The sequence below is a fragment of the Schistocerca serialis genome, chromosome 12, assembly GCF_023864345.2.
Source record: "Schistocerca serialis cubense isolate TAMUIC-IGC-003099 chromosome 12, iqSchSeri2.2, whole genome shotgun sequence".
NCBI lineage: Eukaryota > Metazoa > Arthropoda > Insecta > Orthoptera > Acrididae > Schistocerca > Schistocerca serialis.
This window is the reverse complement of record NC_064649.1, coordinates 104,625,663-104,645,485: the sequence shown is the minus strand read 5'-3', so window position 1 is coordinate 104,645,485 and position 19,823 is coordinate 104,625,663. Positions and strand designations below refer to the sequence as shown.

The window sequence follows — 19,823 nt, the reverse complement described above, 5'->3', positions numbered from 1 at the left end:
CCCCTCTGGAGGTGGACAGCTACCGTCCCATTAGCCTCACCAACGTTCTTTGTAAGTTGCTTGAACGGATGGTGAGCCGGCGCTTGCATTGGGTACTGGAGTCTCGGGGCCTTCTGGCTCCGTCTCAGGGTGGGTTCCGTAAAGGCCGCTCCGCCACCGCCAATCTGGTGAGTCTGGAGTCGGCCATCCGTACTGCTTTTGCCCGCCGTCAGCACCTGGTCGCTGTCTTTTTCGACATGAGGAAGGCGTACGATACGACATGGCGTCATCACATTCTTTCTACGCTTCATGGATGGGGTCTTCGGGGTCCTCTGCCGATTTTTATCCGCAATTTTCTGTCGTCTCGTACCTTCCGCGTGCAAGTCGCGGCCTCGTATAGTTCCTCCCACGTCCAGGAGAACGGTGTGCCACAGGGCTCTGTTTTAAGTGTCTGTCTGTTTTTAATAGCCATTAACGGGCTTGCTGCGGCCGTGGGAAATTCTGTCTCCGCTTCCCTGTATGCTGATGACTTCTGCCTTTATTACAGCTCTACTGGCATTGCAGCTGTTGAACGTCAGCTACAGGGCGCTATCCGTAAGGCGCAGTCTTGGGCTGTAGCGCATGGGTTTCAGTTTTCGGCAGCCAAGACCTGCGTTATGCATTTCTGCCGGCGCTGAACAGTCCATCCTGAGCCGCGGCTTTATCTTACCGACGAACTCCTTGCTGTGGTGGAGACCCACAGGTTTTTGGGGGTGGTTTTCGATACCCGGTTGACTTGGCTGCCTCATATCCGGCAGCTCAAACAGACGTGTTGGCGGCATCTCAATGCACTGCGATGTTTGAGCCACACCCGCTGGGGATCCGACCGCTCTACCCTGTTACGGCTCTACCAGGCGTTAATCCAGTCCCGTCTGGATTATGGGTGCCTGGCATATGGCTCAGCATCCCCGTCTGCGTTGCGGGTGCTGGACCCAATTCTCCACAGTGGGATATGCCTTGCCACTGGTGCTTTCCGCACCAGCCCTGTGGACAGCTTACTCGTGGAGGCAGGTGTCCCTCCACTGCGGTTCCGACGCCAACGTTTGCTGGCCGCTTATGCTGCCCATGTTCTAAGCTCGCCCGGGCATCCTAACTATCGTCTCCTGTTCCCGCAGTCGATTGTCCATCTGCCGGAACGTCGGCCCCGGTCGGGTTGTCCGATCGCCATACGCATCAAGGAGCTTCTCTCCGGGCTTGGGCTTGTCCCTGTTCCGCCTCTCTGTGGGTGTTCTTTGTCTTTGGAAAAAGGGACCGATGACCATAGCAGTCTGGTCCCTTTAATCCCCCAAACCAACCAACCAACCAACCAACCACCCAGCAGTCGCCACTCCCATCATGCACTCGTGCTGCTTCTCGCAGTGTGGTTTCAGTTCTCTCAGTCTGCAGACGTGTGTGTGTGTGTGTGTGTGTGTGTGTGTGTGTGTGTGCTGCAGATAAAGGCCTTTATGGCCGAAAGCTACAATTGTGTGACTCTTTTTGTTGTGCCTATCACGACTCAGCATCTCCGCTATATGATGAGTACCAACTTTCCTTCTCTGGTATTGTTACATTCCATCCTGGATTTTCCATTGTTTGAAGTAAAGAATACATTTAGAGAGCAGAAGGACAGCTGTGTGAATAACAGAATCCCAGTTAGCAAGCCAGTAGGAAACAAAAGAGAAGGTTGCAAGACGAAAGGCATATGAGAGGACTAAAAAAAGAAAACAGGTGACAGTGTTATGTAAAGGGAAGACCAAGTGGCTGAAGATCAGACAATTGTCAGTTAGTTGTGATACAGTTGGAATGATTTGATAAAGCACTGAAAGACCTAAGTCAGAATAAGGCACCTGGAGAGCATTCACTCAGGATTGAGAGAATTGACTATCACATTTTTTTTTTTACCTGGTTGTACTTTCTGTGGTCTTAGTCTGAAGACCAGTTCGGTGCATTTCTACTCATTAGTTTGTGTGCAAGTCCGTTCATCTCCAGGTAACTGTCGCAACCTACAGCCACTAGTACACGATTACTGTAGGGAATCCGTCTTCTTCCTCAACAGTTTTTGTCCCTCACATCTCCCTCTACTACCAGAGTGATGATGATTCCTTGATGCCTCGGAATGTCTCCTATCAGCCAATCTCCTCTTTTGGTGGAATTGTTTCATAATTTTTTTTGTCCAATCTCATTTAGTACATCTTATTTAGTTTCCAAACAATGGAAAATCCAGGATGGAATGTAACAATACCAGAGAAGGAAAGTTTCTACTCACCATGTAGCAGAGATGACGAGTCGTGATAGGCACAACCAAAAGTGTGGTTTCTGTTCTCTGAGACTGCAGGTGTGTGTGTGTGTGTGTGTGTGTGTGTGTGTGTGTGTGTGAATGAATGAAATTTTAAGAAACCGTGAAACCTTAAAATTACATTGTGAAAAAGCAATGGTCAGAATTTAGAGCAGCTATACTCTTTCTCAGATGGTATTTCTAGCTAGGCATACATGACAAGGATGGAATGCATTTTATTTTATTTTTTACTTGAGCATAGGTACTCTACATACTGACCAGTGCTTTTTCAGAATGTAATTTTACAGTTTCTCAAAATTTCATTTTGATGAATACAACTTTAGCGGGTGTCGAAATCTAGGTCAGTTATAACAAGCAGTTATTTAAAACTGGTTGGCTGTATAACTCATATGTTTGAAAACTAAAGAATACCAGAGAAGGAAAGTTGCTACTCACCAAATAGCGGAGATGCTGAGTCGTGATAGGCATAACAAAAAGATTCACACAATTACAGCTGTCTGCCATTAAGGCCTTTGTCAGCAGTAGACACACGTACATACATACACGCACGCGCGTGTGTATGTGCATGTGCATATGAGTTATACAGCCAACCAGTTTTAAATAACTGCTTGTTATAATTGACCTGAATTTCGACACCCGCTAAACTTGTATTCAGCATGCCCACTGTGATCGTCTGATTTAGCTTCTGTGGACTACTAGCTGTGATTCATATGCAAAGTTTAGCTTCTGAGACTCCTACAGAGGTAGAGGAAGATCTGATGACAGAATTTCTGGCTGCTGCACTAAAAGCTGAAGAGAGACCAAGTGGGATGGAGAGAGTCACCAGAATATGCTTCGTAGGTACAGTGTCTGTGGTCGGCACACCGAGCTGCTGTTTTAATGCATCAGTAATGTTCTGTATGTACAGTATGGTAGATTCTTTTTGTTTTGGAGTAATGTGAACATGTAATGTTTAAATGTTAATACAAGCAAATATGCTTAAATAATAAACTGATGTTTCAGTATGTTTCTTTTGCATTCTTACCTTAGAATTGTACTGCATTGGTTCCTCGAGCATAAGTGAAAGAGTTGAAAATCTGAATTGAAATTGTCATAGAAAATAAATGGTACATTTCCAGGTGTGGGTTCCTACTGAAAATATTATGTACTTACTTCCCTCTAAAAAGTCCTAGAAGTTTGTAACAGGAATTTCCGAACACCTCGTATATTCTTCATGCAGTTGTCAATTTATTTTGCTCCCCAAATGAAAGAACTTGTTTACTTTCTCTGTGTCTCATTTCTTCATCTAATTCATCATTACTAAGTGTGTCTTATCATGTGCCCTCTATACTATGCTGCAAAAGTTGTCTCCATAAGGACACTATTATGGTGTGGCTAACAGCTGTAATTTACTTCGTAGAGCTGGCCATGATGTCTACTCAGTTGATACTGTCGAGTACCTGTTGTCTGTGTGGTCTCGTGTAGGCGATGATTCCTTTGCTGCTGTGGGTGCAAGAAAAGGTTTTGATTATCACTGGACTAACCAAATCTTGATGTGGGATTCCACAGTTTGTTTAAAAACACGTAATTATTCCCATAACTTGAAAATGACCACTCGACCGCAGCAAAACCTCAAGTGGCCGAAGTCACATTGCTGACCAAAAAAATCCTCGAGCCATAGTGACAAAGAACATACAATTTCTATATCAATTATTGATCACAACACCTATCCTAATGTCAAATTGAGCAAATGATTTTTAACACAACTTTAATTAGTGTGTAATATAACGAGGTCCATTTGTCAGTTCTATTACAACCTAAATTACATTAAATTATTCTTGTTTATTTATATTGATACATCTTGCGTATTGTCTCACATGTGATTTTAACAGTGCCAAGGTTTAATTATAATAAACATATGGTTGCTTAATATCCCTACAAGAGTATTATATTGAATTTCCATTCAAAAAATTTCTTATCTGTTGTACCATATTCATTAACTAAGAGTTTTACAGGAGGTTCTAGGTTGTATTTTCAAATCTGTGGAAAGGAAACACTGTCTTGCGGCACTAGTTGTCTTACATTTATAGAATATTGAAAGTTTTGTTTGCATTTTTACAGTTTCTGGTTTCAATTTCTGTATATTTCCTCAACAACCAGCCCTGAGATTTCGCAACAACCAACACCTCTTAGACTTGTTACTGCTACAACAACCGGCTGACATTTGCTGTAACACCTGCCCTAACGTAGAAGTAAAACAGTACTGTATGTTGAATTAACAGTGTTATTGGAGTACATACTTTTAGAAAGTTACAATTAGAACTTGTGTTTCCACAAAATCTTCATAGTGTCAATGAATTTTGCAATAAAAAAGTAAAGATTTGACAGCATGTGTTTGCTTATAACAATTCTATTTGTACAAAATTTTAAAAAATCTAGCAAATTACATGATTATTTTAGTTACTAACCTTTTTATGTTCTGATTCTGAAATTATATTTTTCAATTCAGCAATTTATTCGTACACTACTGGCCATTAAAATTGCTTCACCACGAAGGTGATATGCTACAGACGTGAAATTTAACCCACAGGAAGAAGATGCTGTAATATGCAAATGAATAGCTTTTCAGAGCATTCACACAAGGTTGATGCCGATGGTGACACCTACAACGTGCTGACATGAGGAAAGTTTCCAACCAATTTCTCATACACAAACAGCAGTTGACCAGCGTTGCCTGGTGAAACATTGTTGTGGTGCCTCGTGTAAGGAGAAATGTCTACCATCACGTTTATTACTTTGATAAAGGGCGGATTATAGCCTATTACGATTGCGGTTTATCATATCGCGACATGACTGTTAGCAGAATATGGAATCGGTGGGTTCGGGAGGGTAATACGGAACGCAGTGCTGGATCCCAAGGGCCTCGTATCACTAGCAATCGAGATGACGGGCATCTTAACCGCATGGCTGTAATGGATCATGCAGCCATGTCTCGATCCCTGACTCAACAGATGGGGACGTTTGCAAGACAACAACTATTTGCACGAACAATTCGATGTTTGCAGCAGCACGGACTATCAGCTCGGAGACCATGGCTGCTGTTACCCTTGACACTGCATCACAGACAGTAGCGCCTCTTTTTTTTTTTTTTTTTTTTTTTTTTTTTTTTGCGACATCACGGTGAACGCACATTGGAAGCGTTTATTCGTCATCGAAATACTGGCGTCTCACCTGGCATGATGGTATAGGGTGCCATTGGTTACACGTCTCGGTCACCTCTTGTTCCTGTTGACGGCACTTTGAACAGTGGACGTTACATTTCAGATGTGTTACGACCCGTGGCTCTACCCTTCATTTGATCCCTGCGAAACCCTACATTTCAGCAGGATAATGCACGACCGCATGTTGCAGGTCCTGTACGGGCCTTTCTGGATACAGAGAATGTTCGACTGCTGCCCTGGCCAGCACATTCTCCAGATCTCTCACCAATTGAAAACGTCTGGTCAATGGTGGCCAAGCAACTGGCTCGTCACAATACGCCAGTCACTACTCTTGATGAACTGTGGTATTGTGTTGCAGCTGCATGGGCAGCTGTACCTGTACAAGCCATCCAAGCTCTGTTTGACTCAATGCCCAGGTGTATGAAGGCTGTTTTTAGGGTTGTTCTGGGTACTGATTTCTCAGGATCTATGTACTCAAATTGCGTGAAAATGTAATCACATGTCAGTTACAGTATAATATATTTGTCCAATGAATATCCGTTTATCTTCTGTGCAGGCCGTGGTGGCCGAGCGGTTCTAGGCACTACAGTCTGGAACCGCGCGACTGCTACGGTCGCAGGTTCGAATCCTACCTCGGCCATGGATGTCTGTCGTGTCCTTAGGTTAGTTAGGGTTAAGTAGTTGTGTTCTAGGGCACTGATGACCTTAGAAGTTAAGTCCCATAGTTCTCAGAGCCATTTGAACCACTTTTTTATCATCTGCATTTCTTCTTGGTGTAGCAATTTTAATGGCCAGTAGTGTATATTGTGGTGACAGTGCTAATATGTTGTCTGACTCCTCCTGAAAACTGCCGTCCCGAAATTCCAATAGTAAATGCGGTGCTCTTTGTTGGATCTTCTCTATCTACTCTATCAGTCCTACTTGATAAGGATTCCAGGTAGATGAGCAATACTCAAGAATCAGGCCACAAGTGCCTTATAAGCCACTTCTTTCGTGGATGATGTTAATGATTGAAGCAGAAGAAATGAATTAAAATTTGTGCTGCGACTGGGACTCAAACCCGAGTCATCTTGCTAGCTAGACAGAAATGCTATGCGGATTTTCCATTACGAGGGGCATTTGAAAAGTCCGTGCAAAGTATGAGAGATGGCACCACTGGTATGTATCAAGGTCATGTTTAGTTAGTAGCATCTTTGGAAAGAACGCACACAGTTTCAGCCGTATTGGTCTATTTCTTTGTGTTTGGCATTTGTGTGAATCAAGGAAGTCGAGTGATTGTCAAAAAATGGACGAAAAAGAATATCATGCGCTGATTAAACATTATTTTACGAAAGGCAAAACACCTCAGGAGACTGAAGGGAAGCTTGATGAACATTACAGTAACTCTGCACCTTTGATTAGAAAAGTTTATAAGTGGTTTCAAAATTTTCGGGGTGGTCATATGGGCACAAGTGATGCTGAACGTTCTGGACGCTTTGCAGGGGTTATGACTCCAGAAATCATTGATAAAATCCATGGTATGGTGATAGGTGACAGAAGAGTTATGGTGTGTGAGATTGCTAGTGCTGTGGGCATCTCGATTGAGTGGGTACATAATATTTTCGATAAACATTTGGACATGAGAAAGTTATCTGCAAGATGGGTTGTGTGATTGCTCACACTTGACCAAAAACGGAATTGTGTGAAGTGTTGCAAGGATGGTTTGCATTGCAGTTGTTCAGGAAGAATCTACAGGACTTTAAGCAACCATTTTGTCACTGTGGATGAGACACGGATACATTACTATACTGCTGAGACCAAAGAATAATCTAAACAATGGCACCAACAAAGGCAAAGACCATTCCTTCGGCCGGAAAGGGTATGGCGACTGTCTTTTGAGATTTGCAAGGGATAATGCTCATCAACTATCTGGAAAATGGTAAAACTATTGCAGGTGCACATTATTGGATGTTTGTAAACCAAGCGGCAAGAAAAACGCCGGCGATTGGACTACATAAAAGGCCTTTTCAGTCACGACAATGCGCACCAGCACATACCTCAGCAGTTGGGGTCGCAAAATCAATGGATCAATGGAAATGGGATTCTAACTTGTCTCACATTCCCCTCCCCCCCCCCCCCTCCCCCTCCCTATTCTCCAGACTTGGCTCCCTCAGACTACTGTTTGTTCCTCAATTTGAAGAAATGGCTGATGGGACAAAGATTTTATTCAAACAAGGAGGTGATTGCAGCAACGAATAGCTATTTTGCAGGCTTGGACAATTCCTGTTATTCGGAAGGGATCAACAAATTAGAACAGTGTTGAACGAAGTGTATAAGTCTGAAAGAAGTCTATGTCGAAAAATGAAAAAAAGTTTACCCGAAACACGTAAGTAGTTTTTATTTTTGCACGGACTTTTCAAACACCCCCTTGTACATTCAATGCTATTCCAATGCCGGAGAGCCCTGGCAGTGGTGATAATGTAAGGGAAATAAGCAGAAGATATGAATTGAAGTTCTTGTGTGTGTGTGTGGGGGGGGGGGGGGAGGGGGGGGGCACTCTGCATAGGTAGTTCATGCAGCAATAATGCTGTGGTGGTGTGCTGGTTAGCATTTCTGCCTAGCAAACAAGAAGACCCAGGTTCGAGTTCCGGCTGCAGCACAAATTTTAATTAATTTTTTCTGCTTCAATCATTATCGTAGATAAAGAACAGACTTAAGTATGTCAGGGAAAAATATAATTATAAAATGCAAATTTTCATGTTAGAAGAGTTGGCATTGAAACCATTGGGTTTACTGTAGTGAAATGTAATCTGTGGAAGATGTGACTAGCCTAACAAATGTACCATAATTTGTTCTTTGTACAGCTAATGAAACATATATTTGAGAAGTGTCCAAGAATAAAGAAGCTGAAACTGTGGACAACCATGCTGATTGACCAAAGGTGTATGGAATTGTTGTCCACCTTGGAACATTTGAGCACTCTGCAGGTGCTCCTGGACAAGCTTCATTTGACGCCCGTAAAGCTCCGTCTGTTGTCTGATGCCTGTCCACGACTGAAGGAGATACACATCGACTGGAACTATTTTGCCCCACAGGACTTTGAGTACTTCTTGAAGGCAAACAAGCATACCCTAACTTCCGCCACACTGCTTTGGACAGTGGGAAAAGAGCAGCAGAAGACGTGAGTGCATTACCATTTGGTTTCCCATTCTGACACACACACACACACACACACACACACACACACACACACACACACACACACACAGTTTCTATTTTTGTGTATACGAGGGCAGTTCAATAAGTAATGCAACACATTTTTTTTCTCGGCCAATTTTGGTTGAAAAAACCGGAAATTTCTTGTGGAATATTTTCAAACATTCCCGCTTCGTCTCGTATAGTTTCATTGACTTCCGACAGGTGGCAGCGCTGTACGGAGCTGTTAAAATGGCGTCTGTAACGGATGTGCGTTGCAAACAACGGGCAGTGATCGAGTTTCTTTTGGCGGAAAACCAGGGCATCTCAGATATTCATAGGCGCTTGCAGAATGTCTACGGTGATCTGGCAGTGGACAAAAGCACGGTGAGTCGTTGGGCAAAGCGTGTGTCATCATCGCCGCAAGGCCAAGCAAGACTGTCTGATCTCCCGCGTGCGGGCCGGCCGTGCACAGCTGTGACTCCTGCAATGGCGGAGCGTGCGAACACACTCGTTCGAGATGATCGACGGATCACCATCAAACAACTCAGTGCTCAACTTGACATCTCTGTTGGTAGTGCTGTCACAATTGTTCACCAGTTGGGATATTCAAAGGTTTGTTCCCGCTGGGTGCCTCGTTGTCTAACCGAACACCATAAGGAGCAAAGGAGAACCATCTGTGCGGAATTGCTTGCTCGTCATGTGGCTGAGGGTGACAATTTCTTGTCAACGATTGTTACAGGCGATGAAACATGGGTTCATCACTTCGAACCTGAAACAAAACGGCAATCAATGGAGTGGCGCCACATCCACTCCCCTACCAAGAAAAAGTTTAAAGCCATACCCGCAGCCGGTAAAGTCATGGTTACAGTCTTCTGGGACGCTGAAGGGGTTATTCTGTTCGATGTCCTTCCCCATGGTCAAACGATCAACTCTGAAGTGTATTGTGCTACTCTTCAGAAATTGAAGAAACGACTTCAGCGTGTTCGTAGGCACAAAAATCTGAACGAACTTCTCCTTCTTCATGACAACGCAAGACCTCACACAAGTCTTCGCACCCGAGAGGAGCTCACAAAACTTCAGTGGACTCTTCTTCCTCATGCACCCTACAGCCCCGATCTCGCACCGTCGGATTTCCATATGTTTGGCCCAATGAAGGACGCAATCCGTGGGAGGCACTACGCGGATGATGAAGTAGTTATTGATGCAGTACGACGTTGGCTCCGACATCGACCAGTGGAATGGTACCGTGCAGGCATACAGGCCCTCATTTCAAGGTGGCGTAAGGCCGTAGCATTGAATGGAGATTACGTTGAAAAATAGTGTTGTGTAGCTAAAAGATTGGGGAATAACCTGGTGTATTTCAATGCTGAATAAAACAACGCCTGTTTCAGTAAAAAAATGTGTTGCATTACTTATTGAACTGCCCTCGTATATTGTGAATCACCCATAACTTGAACACTCTTTTATGTTATGATCTGTTCAAGATATCAAAACAGTATTTCTAGCATATGATAGTCTGTAGGTGAACACACAATTTTATTGCATGTTTAGTTTGCTAAACTGCTGTAATAACCAGCGTATTGAAGCAAGTACATTTTTTAATGGAGCAATATTACGTTTTTAACCACATTTGGAAGCCCTTGAAAATGTGAGTGCAACAGTATAGTATTTGTTAATGCTGGCAATGAAATTTTTCACAAAACTATTCAAGAAATGATCTAAAATTGTAAAGCAAGTTTGCCAGAAACAGCTATGGTGATATAAAGCCTACTAACTGGTGCTCTTATGTCAGACTCCACATTACAAGCAGCAGGAGGATGGGCCTGTGCTAGAGAGATAGAATGTTGTTTCAGTGCCACTGTTAAAAACCATTACATCACTGTACCTATATTTTTTTCAATAGCTTTGCACTGTTGTTTAAAAAAAAAAGGTAATTAGAATTTAAAAAATTATAGCTGCTTCAATTACTCTGTTGATACAAGACTTAAAAGTGGGGTATTTTGAGCTCGAATTTTTTGTGGAGTAAGAAAAATTTTTTATGCTTCAATGCTCAAAGATGATTTTTTAATGATTTGAGGCAAGATTTATACAGATACATTTGTTTCCAAGAAGATACTTTTTATACATTTTTGTATACTGTGTCTCAGTTGGCACTGTAACAAAATATATGTAACTAGTATATTAATTGGGAACTCTTTTAAACAGACAGTAGACATAAAATTACCTGTGTTTTTAGTTAACAACATATAAGGAGTTATAATGTTCTTTTTAATTAAAAATGGACGGAAAGAGTTACATGCTTCTGACAAACAAAAATGTAGATTGCTCTTTTTCACATTTTACTCTAGACTGTCGCTTGAATTCTGGGCATTTTAATGAAGAGGCTAATGTTGTGCTCCAGTGTTCTGAATCTCTCCAGGAGGCCTAGTTTCTACTCTTCATCTCTGAAGGTGATGGGTGATGGCTTTTATTACTGGGGATATCCTTCCCACTTAACACCGTAACATCAGGCAGCCTCATATAGAAATGTAGGAGATCCAGTATTTTCTTTGATGTAAGACCAGTTGCTGTGGCACTTGTCCTGTGTTCTGACCAACTCTGTACCACAGCAAAATCAACAGCATGAAAAACTGCCAGTATCCATTTCGTGGATAGTACAAATAGTCTGTAATAAGACATCAGTTGACTGAAAAGATCAATTCAACCCCTGCCACAGATGCACAGTTTTACTGATCAGGTCAGTCGATAGTAACTCATTTATTTTGTTTCTCCTCGCCCAATAAAATTTGAACTTTGAGCAACTGTTTTGTTATCCACCCGTTTTACTGGTGTTGTGTTCCCTGTGCTGCAAATTTCTTCTCAAAACACTCTTTCCTTCTTCATTGCTGTGTTGTCTTGACTTAGAGGAGTTTGACAATGCCAGCAGCACAAATGGTTCCTCATTTCAACACTTGGATAAGCTCGCATGAAGGAAAAAAAATTATCAAAATATATCTTATGCCCCGTTTTTTGCTTCTTTATTACACTACTGGCCATTAAAAGTGCTACACCAAGAAGAAATGCAGATGATAAATGGGTATTCATTGGACAAATATATTATACTAGAACCGACATGTGATTACATTTTCACGCTATTTGGGTGCATACATGCTGAGAAATCAGTACCCAGAATAACCACCTCTGGCCATAATAACGGCCTTGATACGCCTGGGCATTGAGTCAAACAGAGCTTGGATGGGGTGTACAGGTACAGCTGCCAATGCAGCTTCAACACGATACCACAGTTCATAAAGAGTAGTGACTGGCTTATTGTGATGAGCCAGTTGCTCGGCCAGCATTGACCAGATGTTTTCAGTTGGTGAGAGATCTGGAGAACGTGCTGGCCAGGACAGCAGTCGAACACTTTTTTTACCCAGAAAAGCCCGTAGAGGACCTGCAACATGCGGTTGTGCTTTATCCTGCTGAAATGTAGGGTTTTGCAGAGATTGAATGAAGGGTAGAGCCACGGGTCGTAACACATCTGAAATGTAACGTCCACTGTTCAAAGTGCCGTCAATGTGAACAAGAGGTGACCGAGACATGTAATCAGTGGGACCCCACACCATCATGCCGGGTGATACACAAGTATGGTGATGACGAATACACGCTTCCAATGTGCGTTCACCGCGATGTCGCCAAACACTGATGCGACCATCATGATGCTGTAAACAGAACCTGGATTCATCCAAAAAAATGACATTTTGCCATTCGTGCACCCAAGTTCATCGTCGAGTACACCATCGCAGGTGCTCCTGTCTGTGATGCAGCGTCAAGGGTACCCACAGCCGTTGTCTCCGAGCTGATAGTCCATGCTGCTACAAATGTCGTCAAACAGTTAGTGCAGATGGTTGTTGCCTTGCAAACATCCCCATCTGTTGACTACGGTATTGGGACGTGGCTGCACGATCCGTTACAGCCGTGTGGATAAGATGCCTGTCATCTAGACTGCTAGTGATACGAGGCCATTGGGATCCAACACGGCATTCCGTATTACCCTCCCGAACCCACCGATTCCATATTCTGCTAACAGTCATTGCATCTCGACCAACGCGAGCAGCAATGTCATGATACAATAAACCACAGTCGCGATAGGCTACAATCCTTTATCAAAGCTGGAAACGTGATGGTACGCATTTCTCCTCCTAACACGAGGCATCACAACAACGTTTCACCAGGCAACGCCAGTCAACTACTGTTTGTGTATGAGAAATCGGTTGGAAACTTTCCTCATGTCAGCACGTTGTAGGTGTTGCCACTGATGCCAAACTTGTGTGAATTTTCTGAAAAGCTAATCATTTGCATATCACAGCATCTTCTTCCTGTCGGTTAAATTTCGCGTCTGTAGCAAGTCATCTTTGTGGTGTAACAGTTTTCATGGCTGGTAGTGTTATATGTGGTGTCTGTTCTTTTGAACGGGTCCAAAAGAACGCACTCCGTTTTGATGCTGTAGCCTCCATGAATGAAGACACGAGGACATGTCCGAAAGAACAGACACCATATACGTAATTAAGGTGAGGGTGGCCAACGATTCCTTCAGTGTGGATGCTCACCATGCTCAAACTGTTATGGGAACTTGCACCAGTGCCTGTCGGAGCTCCTGAAGTTTGAAGACGTGCAGTGATACGTCGACCAAGAGTATTCCAGACGTGCTCGATGGGATTTAGGTCTGGAGAACAGAAGAGCCACTCCATTCACCTGATATATTCTGTTTCAAGGTACTCCTCCACGATGGCAGGTCGGTGGGGCCGTGCGTTATCATCAGTCAGGAGGAAGGTGGGTCTTTCGAGGTCGGTTACCCCTTTTTCTTCGTGAATTTATGGCGGAGCGCATATTTAGGATGCGGGTGAACACTACTCTCTCCCGTACTTTCTCCCAAGAAAACGGGGTATCTCAGGGCTCCGTGCTGAGTGTTGTACTGTTTGCCATTGCCATCAATCCAATTATGGATTGTCTCCTTCCTGATGTCTCGGGCTCCCTCTTTGTAGACGATTTTGCGATCTACTACAGCTCTCAACGGACCAGCCTCCTTGAACGACTTCTTCAAGGATGTCTCGATCGCCTCCACTCTTGGAGCATCAAAACCGGCTTCCGTTTCTCTCCCAGTAAGACCATTCGTGTTAATTTTTGGCGACGTAAGGAGTTTCTTCCGCCCTCCTTACATCTAGGTCCTGTCAACCTTCCGTTTTCAGACGTTGCTAAATTCTTGGGTCTTATGTTTGACAGAAAACTGTGTTGGTCCTCTCACATTTCCTATCTTTCGGCTCGCTGTCTGCGTTCCCTTAACACCCTCTGTGTCCTGAATGGTACCTCCTGGGGAGCGGACCGAGTGGTCCTTCTCCGCCTCTATCGCGCCTTAGTGCGCTCGAAATTGGACTATGGAAGCATAGTCTACTCCTCTGCTCGGCCGTCTATTCTTCGGCGTCTCGACTCTATCCACCACCGTGGATTACGTTTAGTGTCTGGAGCTTTTTACACTAGCCCTGTGGAAAGCCTTTATGCAGAGACTGCTGAACCTCCGCTGTCCAATCGGCGAGCAGTCCTCCTGAGTCGTTATGCTAGCCATCTGTCTTCCATGCCTGCTAATCCAGCCCATGACATTTTTTTCGACGCCTCCTTTGATGTAAGGTATGCAGGCCGCCCCTCCTCCCTACTACCACCGGGAGTCCGCTTCCGTCAACTGCTCCATTCTCTTTCCTTCCGCTTTCCTAAAACCTTCTTGACAACTTGGGGTACAGCACCGCCTTGGCCCCATGCCCGGATCTGCCTGCTCCGTGACCTTTGTCGATTTCCCAAGGATGGTACCCCTCCACTTGTTTATCGTCGAGCATTTGCTGCTCTATGTGCACAAATGACGGACGCCACATTTATTTACACCGACGGCTCAAAAACATCGTTAGGTCTAGGGAGTGCCTTTATTGTTGGCAACACCCCAAATCACTTTCAGCTTCCCGACCAGTGTTCGGTTTATACTGCGGAGCTTTACGCTGTTCTCCAGGCTGTCCACTACATCCGCCGCCATCAGCGGATACGGTACGTTATCTGCTCAGATTCTCTCAGCTCTCTCCTCAGTCTCCAAGCTCTTTATCCTGTGCACCCTCTGGTCCACCGGATTCAGGACTGTCTTCGCTTGCTCCACCTGGGGGACGTCTCGGTGGCGTTCCTCTGGCTCCCGGGATACGTTGGTATCTGTGGAAATGAGGCGGCCGATATTGCAGCCGAGGCTGCAGTCTCTCTTCTTCGGCCAGCTATTCAATCGGTTCCTTTCGCCGATCTACGGAGCGTTTTATGTTGTCGTGTTGTTCATTTATGGCACGCGCATTGGTCAACACTTCGCCATAATAAATTGCGGGACGTGAAAGCTCTTCCTTGTGCTTGGACCTCTTCCTCCCGAATGCGTCGTCGGGAGGAGGTAATTTTAACTAGACTCCGGATAGGGCACTGTCTTTTTAGCCATCGACATCTTTTAAGCGGCGATCCTCCCCCACTCTGTCCCCACTGCTCTCAGCTGTGGACGGTAAGACACCTTTTAATTGAGTGCCCCTATTTTAATCCGTTACGCTCCCGTCTACAGCTATCGCCTGATCTATCGTCGATTTTAGCAGATGACGCGCGTTCAGCCGACTGCGTTCTCAAGTTTATTAGTGCCAGTGAAATGATGTCAGTCATTTGAAGCTTTTTTTTGGGGACTACCAACCCCTTTCTGCAGTGGATTTTTAAGCCTTCCTTCTGCTTTTAGTTTCTCCAATTTTATGACTTTGTTCCCATTGCTGCTGGTTTTCAATTTCTTTTTTTTACTGTTTCCTAAGTCACGGGCTGGGCGCTAATGACCATAGCAGTTTTGCGCCCTAAAACAAAAAAAAAAAAAAAAAAAAAAAAAAAGAGGAAGGTGGGACTCACTGCACCCCTGAAAAGGCGGACATACTGGTGCAAAATGACGTCCCGATACACCTGACCTGTTACGGTTCCTCTAAGACACGCAGGGGTGTACGTGCACCTGTTATAATCCCACCCATACAATCGAACCACGACCTCTATACAGGTCCCTTTCAAGGACATTAAGGGGTCGGTATCTGGTTCCTGGTTCACGACAGATGAAAACTCGGCGAGAATCACTGTTCAGACTATACCTGGACTTATCCGTGAACATAACCTGCCACCACTGTTCCAATAACCACGTACTGTGTTCTTGACACCAGGCTTTACGGGCTCTCCTGTGACCAGGGGTCAGTGGAATGCACCTTGCAAGTCTCTGGGTGAATAAACCATGCCTGTTCAGTAGTCTGTAAACTGTGTGTCTGGAGACAACTGTTCCAGTGGCTGCGGTAAGGTCCTGAGCAAGGCTACCTGCAGTACTCCGTGGCCGTCTGCGGGCACTGGTGGTGAGATATCGGTCTTCTTGTAGTGTTGTACACTGTGGACGTCCTGTACTGTAGCACCTGGACACGTTTCCTGTCTGCTGGAATCGTTGCCGTAATCTTGAGATCACACTTTGTGGCACACGGAGGACCCGTGCTATGACCTGCTGTTTTTGACCAGCCACTAGTCGCCCCAGTGTTCTACCCATCATAACGTCATCAGTATGTGTTCTTTAGGCCATTTTCAACACACAGTCACCATTAGCACGTCTAAAAATGTCTGCACACTTACTCGCTGCACCTTACTCTGATGTGCACCAACACCCCTCTGCGTATGTGGACAGCTGCCAGCGCCACCGTGCGACGACCGCAGGTCAAATGCACCGCATGGTCATACGCCAAGGAGATTTAAACCTGCATACTGCCCACCAGAGCGTTGTTTCACTATGTATAAGCATTATCCTTATTTTATGAGCATGAGTGTACATCTGCAGTTATGGTCTGGGGTCTGATTTCATATAAAGGTAGGAGCACTCCCGTGGTTATCCTGCGAACCCTGGCTGCAAATCTGTAAGTCTGGTGATCTGACCTGTCATGCTGCCATATGTGAACAGCATTCCAGAGTGTTTATCAACAGGATAACACTCTCCCACATGCCACTGTTGCAACCCAAATTGCTCTACGTAGTGTCGACATGTTACCTCGGCCTGCTCGATCACCAGTTCTGTCTCCAATCGAGCAGGTACGGGACGTCATCGGACGACAATTCCAGTGTCACTCACAAATGGCGTTAACTGTTCCTGCATTGACTGAACAACTGCAACAGACAGGGAACTCCATTACACAAATTGACCTCCAGTATCTGTACAACACAATGCATGCACATTTGCGTGCTTGCATTCAACATTGTGGCAGTTAAATTTTTTGTTAATGTACCAGCATTTCATATTTGCAATGGCTTATCGCGCACCTACATGAACCTGCGGTCTTACAACGTCAATCACTGAAATATGTTATCTAGACAAATGTATTCCCAACATTTTATTATTCTGCAATAATTATTTTTTGGCGGCGCAGTTTTTTCCCCCCATTAGTATAGAATTTGGCTAATGACTCCACTTGCTGGCCTTTCCGATAAAATGTATTTTATATCACTAATTCCACTGATTTTCAAATGGAGTGCAGCAGTCAGTCATTTCCTTTCTAGCTTTATTACAGCAAATCCAGATTTTGGCTAGTAACTGGGCATTATTAATGCAGTATTTTTAAGTTTTAGTACATGCCCAATTACGTCAACACCTGTAGTTCGTGCTCCTGTCCCAGTTCATTCGAGACTACTGTATAAAGATGGTAGGCTTTGCACAGAACACATCGATTGGCTGTATTGTTTAAATTATTACTCAATATTTAAATTTGGACAAAGTGAAGAAGGCATAGCTGAATTAATCTGTGCATAGCTTTTTGATGTTGTCGAAGTTATGGGCGATGTTCCGAGGATGCTGCTGCTCCTTGTGCGAGTTTATACAAATAGGTTTTGGTAAGATGATTGATGCTTGTCTTTAAATAAAAAGTCTTGGCTATGATGCTGTTTTCCACCAGATGGTTTCCTTCCAAATTCTGATACACTTGCACTACGGGTTATAATATTCACATCTATTAGTGACAACAGGTTTTAGAGCGATCCTCAAAACGCAAGCAGTTCCTGACAACCGAGTGCGTTGTTTGCATCGAAGCATCGGAGACCTCGTAAAATCTCCAGTTTCAGGCTGGAGTTGTTGTTGTGGATTTTATTTACAAACTCTTGACACAGGTTAATACTGTTACAAATACTAGAAAAATGTGAAGATTACAGGTTGAGAATAATGCTTACAGTAACTAGTTGTAATTATTTATGGAAATATGATGTTTTATTGTGTTTACAATGGTATACCTAATTTGACTTCAGCATGTTTTCCACTCTGATTTTCAAACAGATGTTTTGCAGTTTTGTGTTTCTCTACAAATAGGTTACATCTGTTTTATGTCCATGTCATAATTTACAAATAATGAAAGTAATTTTGGTGTGAACAGTTTTGTGAATCAATGATGCTTTTGAATTCAAAATTACGATGCAATTTTCATATTTAAGATTTAGCAATTTCCTGTTTGGGATAAAACTAACAAAAACTAGCAGCATTGCAGTCTCTGGGTCACCTTCAACATTCAAAATAACCTTCCTCACATAACAATGAGTCATTTTGTTCCATTAATATTGACTTGCAAGGAATTACTACATTTTTGTGTACCCTTCTGTATGTTTTTAGTACTGCGGATAGTGACACGGGCTGAAATGTTGCTAGATCTGCAGTAAATAGATTACTAGGAACTGATTGCTGTACATTTCTCTGTTTTGAGTTTGTCTAACCTGTCTGATGTAGATGCTTTCCAGGTGTTGAAGTCTTTCTCTTTCATTCTGATGTATTCTTGAAATCTACCTTTGAATGTGCTGCCAGTTTGTCCTATATACCCAGTGGAGTGTGAATTGCCTTTTACTTCATATGGACCGGATTTACTCACCGGATTTAATTTCTCGAATTTCATTCTTAGAAGAATTACTAGTTTATTAGTTATGTGGAACCCAGTACACGTGTTTATTTCATTAAATACTTGTATGATCTTCTTAGATGTGATAGCAACATATGGCAAACTAATGACTTGGTTTCAACCTCTCTTCTTAGTAGGGTAATTTCCTGTTTAACATAACTCCCACTATAAAAGATTTTATTTCCCAGTTGTATATTTGTGACATCAAATGTGCCCTATATTACTTTTTGGTAGTAATGTCTCTCAAAGTGTCCAGATCATTATTTACTACTTCAGCACACCTCGAGTTGTAAGTCTGCTTCTCAAGCAACACAGGTTTTATTAAACACACATTGCAGAACCAGCGACTGTCTGTCAAATAAGCTACCGTGAAAATACTGATATGAAGAATATAATCTGACTACTACATACCATAAAATGTCAGATCAGGTGATAATCAACCATTATCACTACAGTAACACCACTGGAACATGACTAACAAGCAAATAGGTGCTGACAGAACAGTCAGTATTGCAGGGGTGTCCAAACTTTCAGATGTAACCTGATAATTGTACAATGTCCTTGAAAGACATATTACAGGTGGCAGGTGCAGAAAAATAAAAATCGTTTCTTAGTTAATATCAAAGATTCACGTCCATATATTAGAATTTGCATAGTCATTACTTTGTAAAATTTTCAGCTTTGTATCCTTCCATGCCTTGTCACCCAGTTTTGATTATTGTGTCACATATCATCTGAAACTGATGTAATTTATTATTTTTAGATAACAGCTACACGGCCCCCCCCCCCCCCCCCCCCCCCATGAACCATGGACCTTGCCGTTCATGGGGAGGCTTGCATGCCTCAGCGATACAGATAGCCGTACCGTAGGTACAACCACAATGGAGGGGTATCTGTTGAGAGGCCAGAGAAACGTGTGGTTCCTAAACAGGGGCAGCAGGCTTTTCAGTAGTTGCAAGGGCAACAGTCTGGATGATTGACTGATCTGGCCTTGTAACAATAACCAAAACGGCCTTGCTGTGCTGGTACTGCGAACGGCTGAAAGCAAGGGGAAACTACGGCCGTAATTTTTCCCAAGGGCATGCAGCTTTACTGTATGATTAAATGATGATGGCATCCTCTTGGGTAAAATATTCCGGAGGTAAAATAGTCCCCCATTCGGATCTCCGGGTGGGG

General features: G+C 43.6%; 1 protein-coding gene across 3 annotated transcripts in view; it reads left to right on the top strand.

Moving 5' to 3' along the window:
* Positions 1-19,823, top strand: part of LOC126428057 (uncharacterized) — a 168,827-nt gene that overhangs the window by 86,311 nt on the left and 62,693 nt on the right. For all 3 annotated transcript variants that reach the window (XM_050089934.1, XM_050089933.1, XM_050089935.1), the window contains one exon: positions 8,337-8,653. In XM_050089934.1, the coding sequence (XP_049945891.1) occupies positions 8,337-8,653 (317 nt within the window). The remainder of the gene's footprint in view (positions 1-8,336; positions 8,654-19,823) is intronic.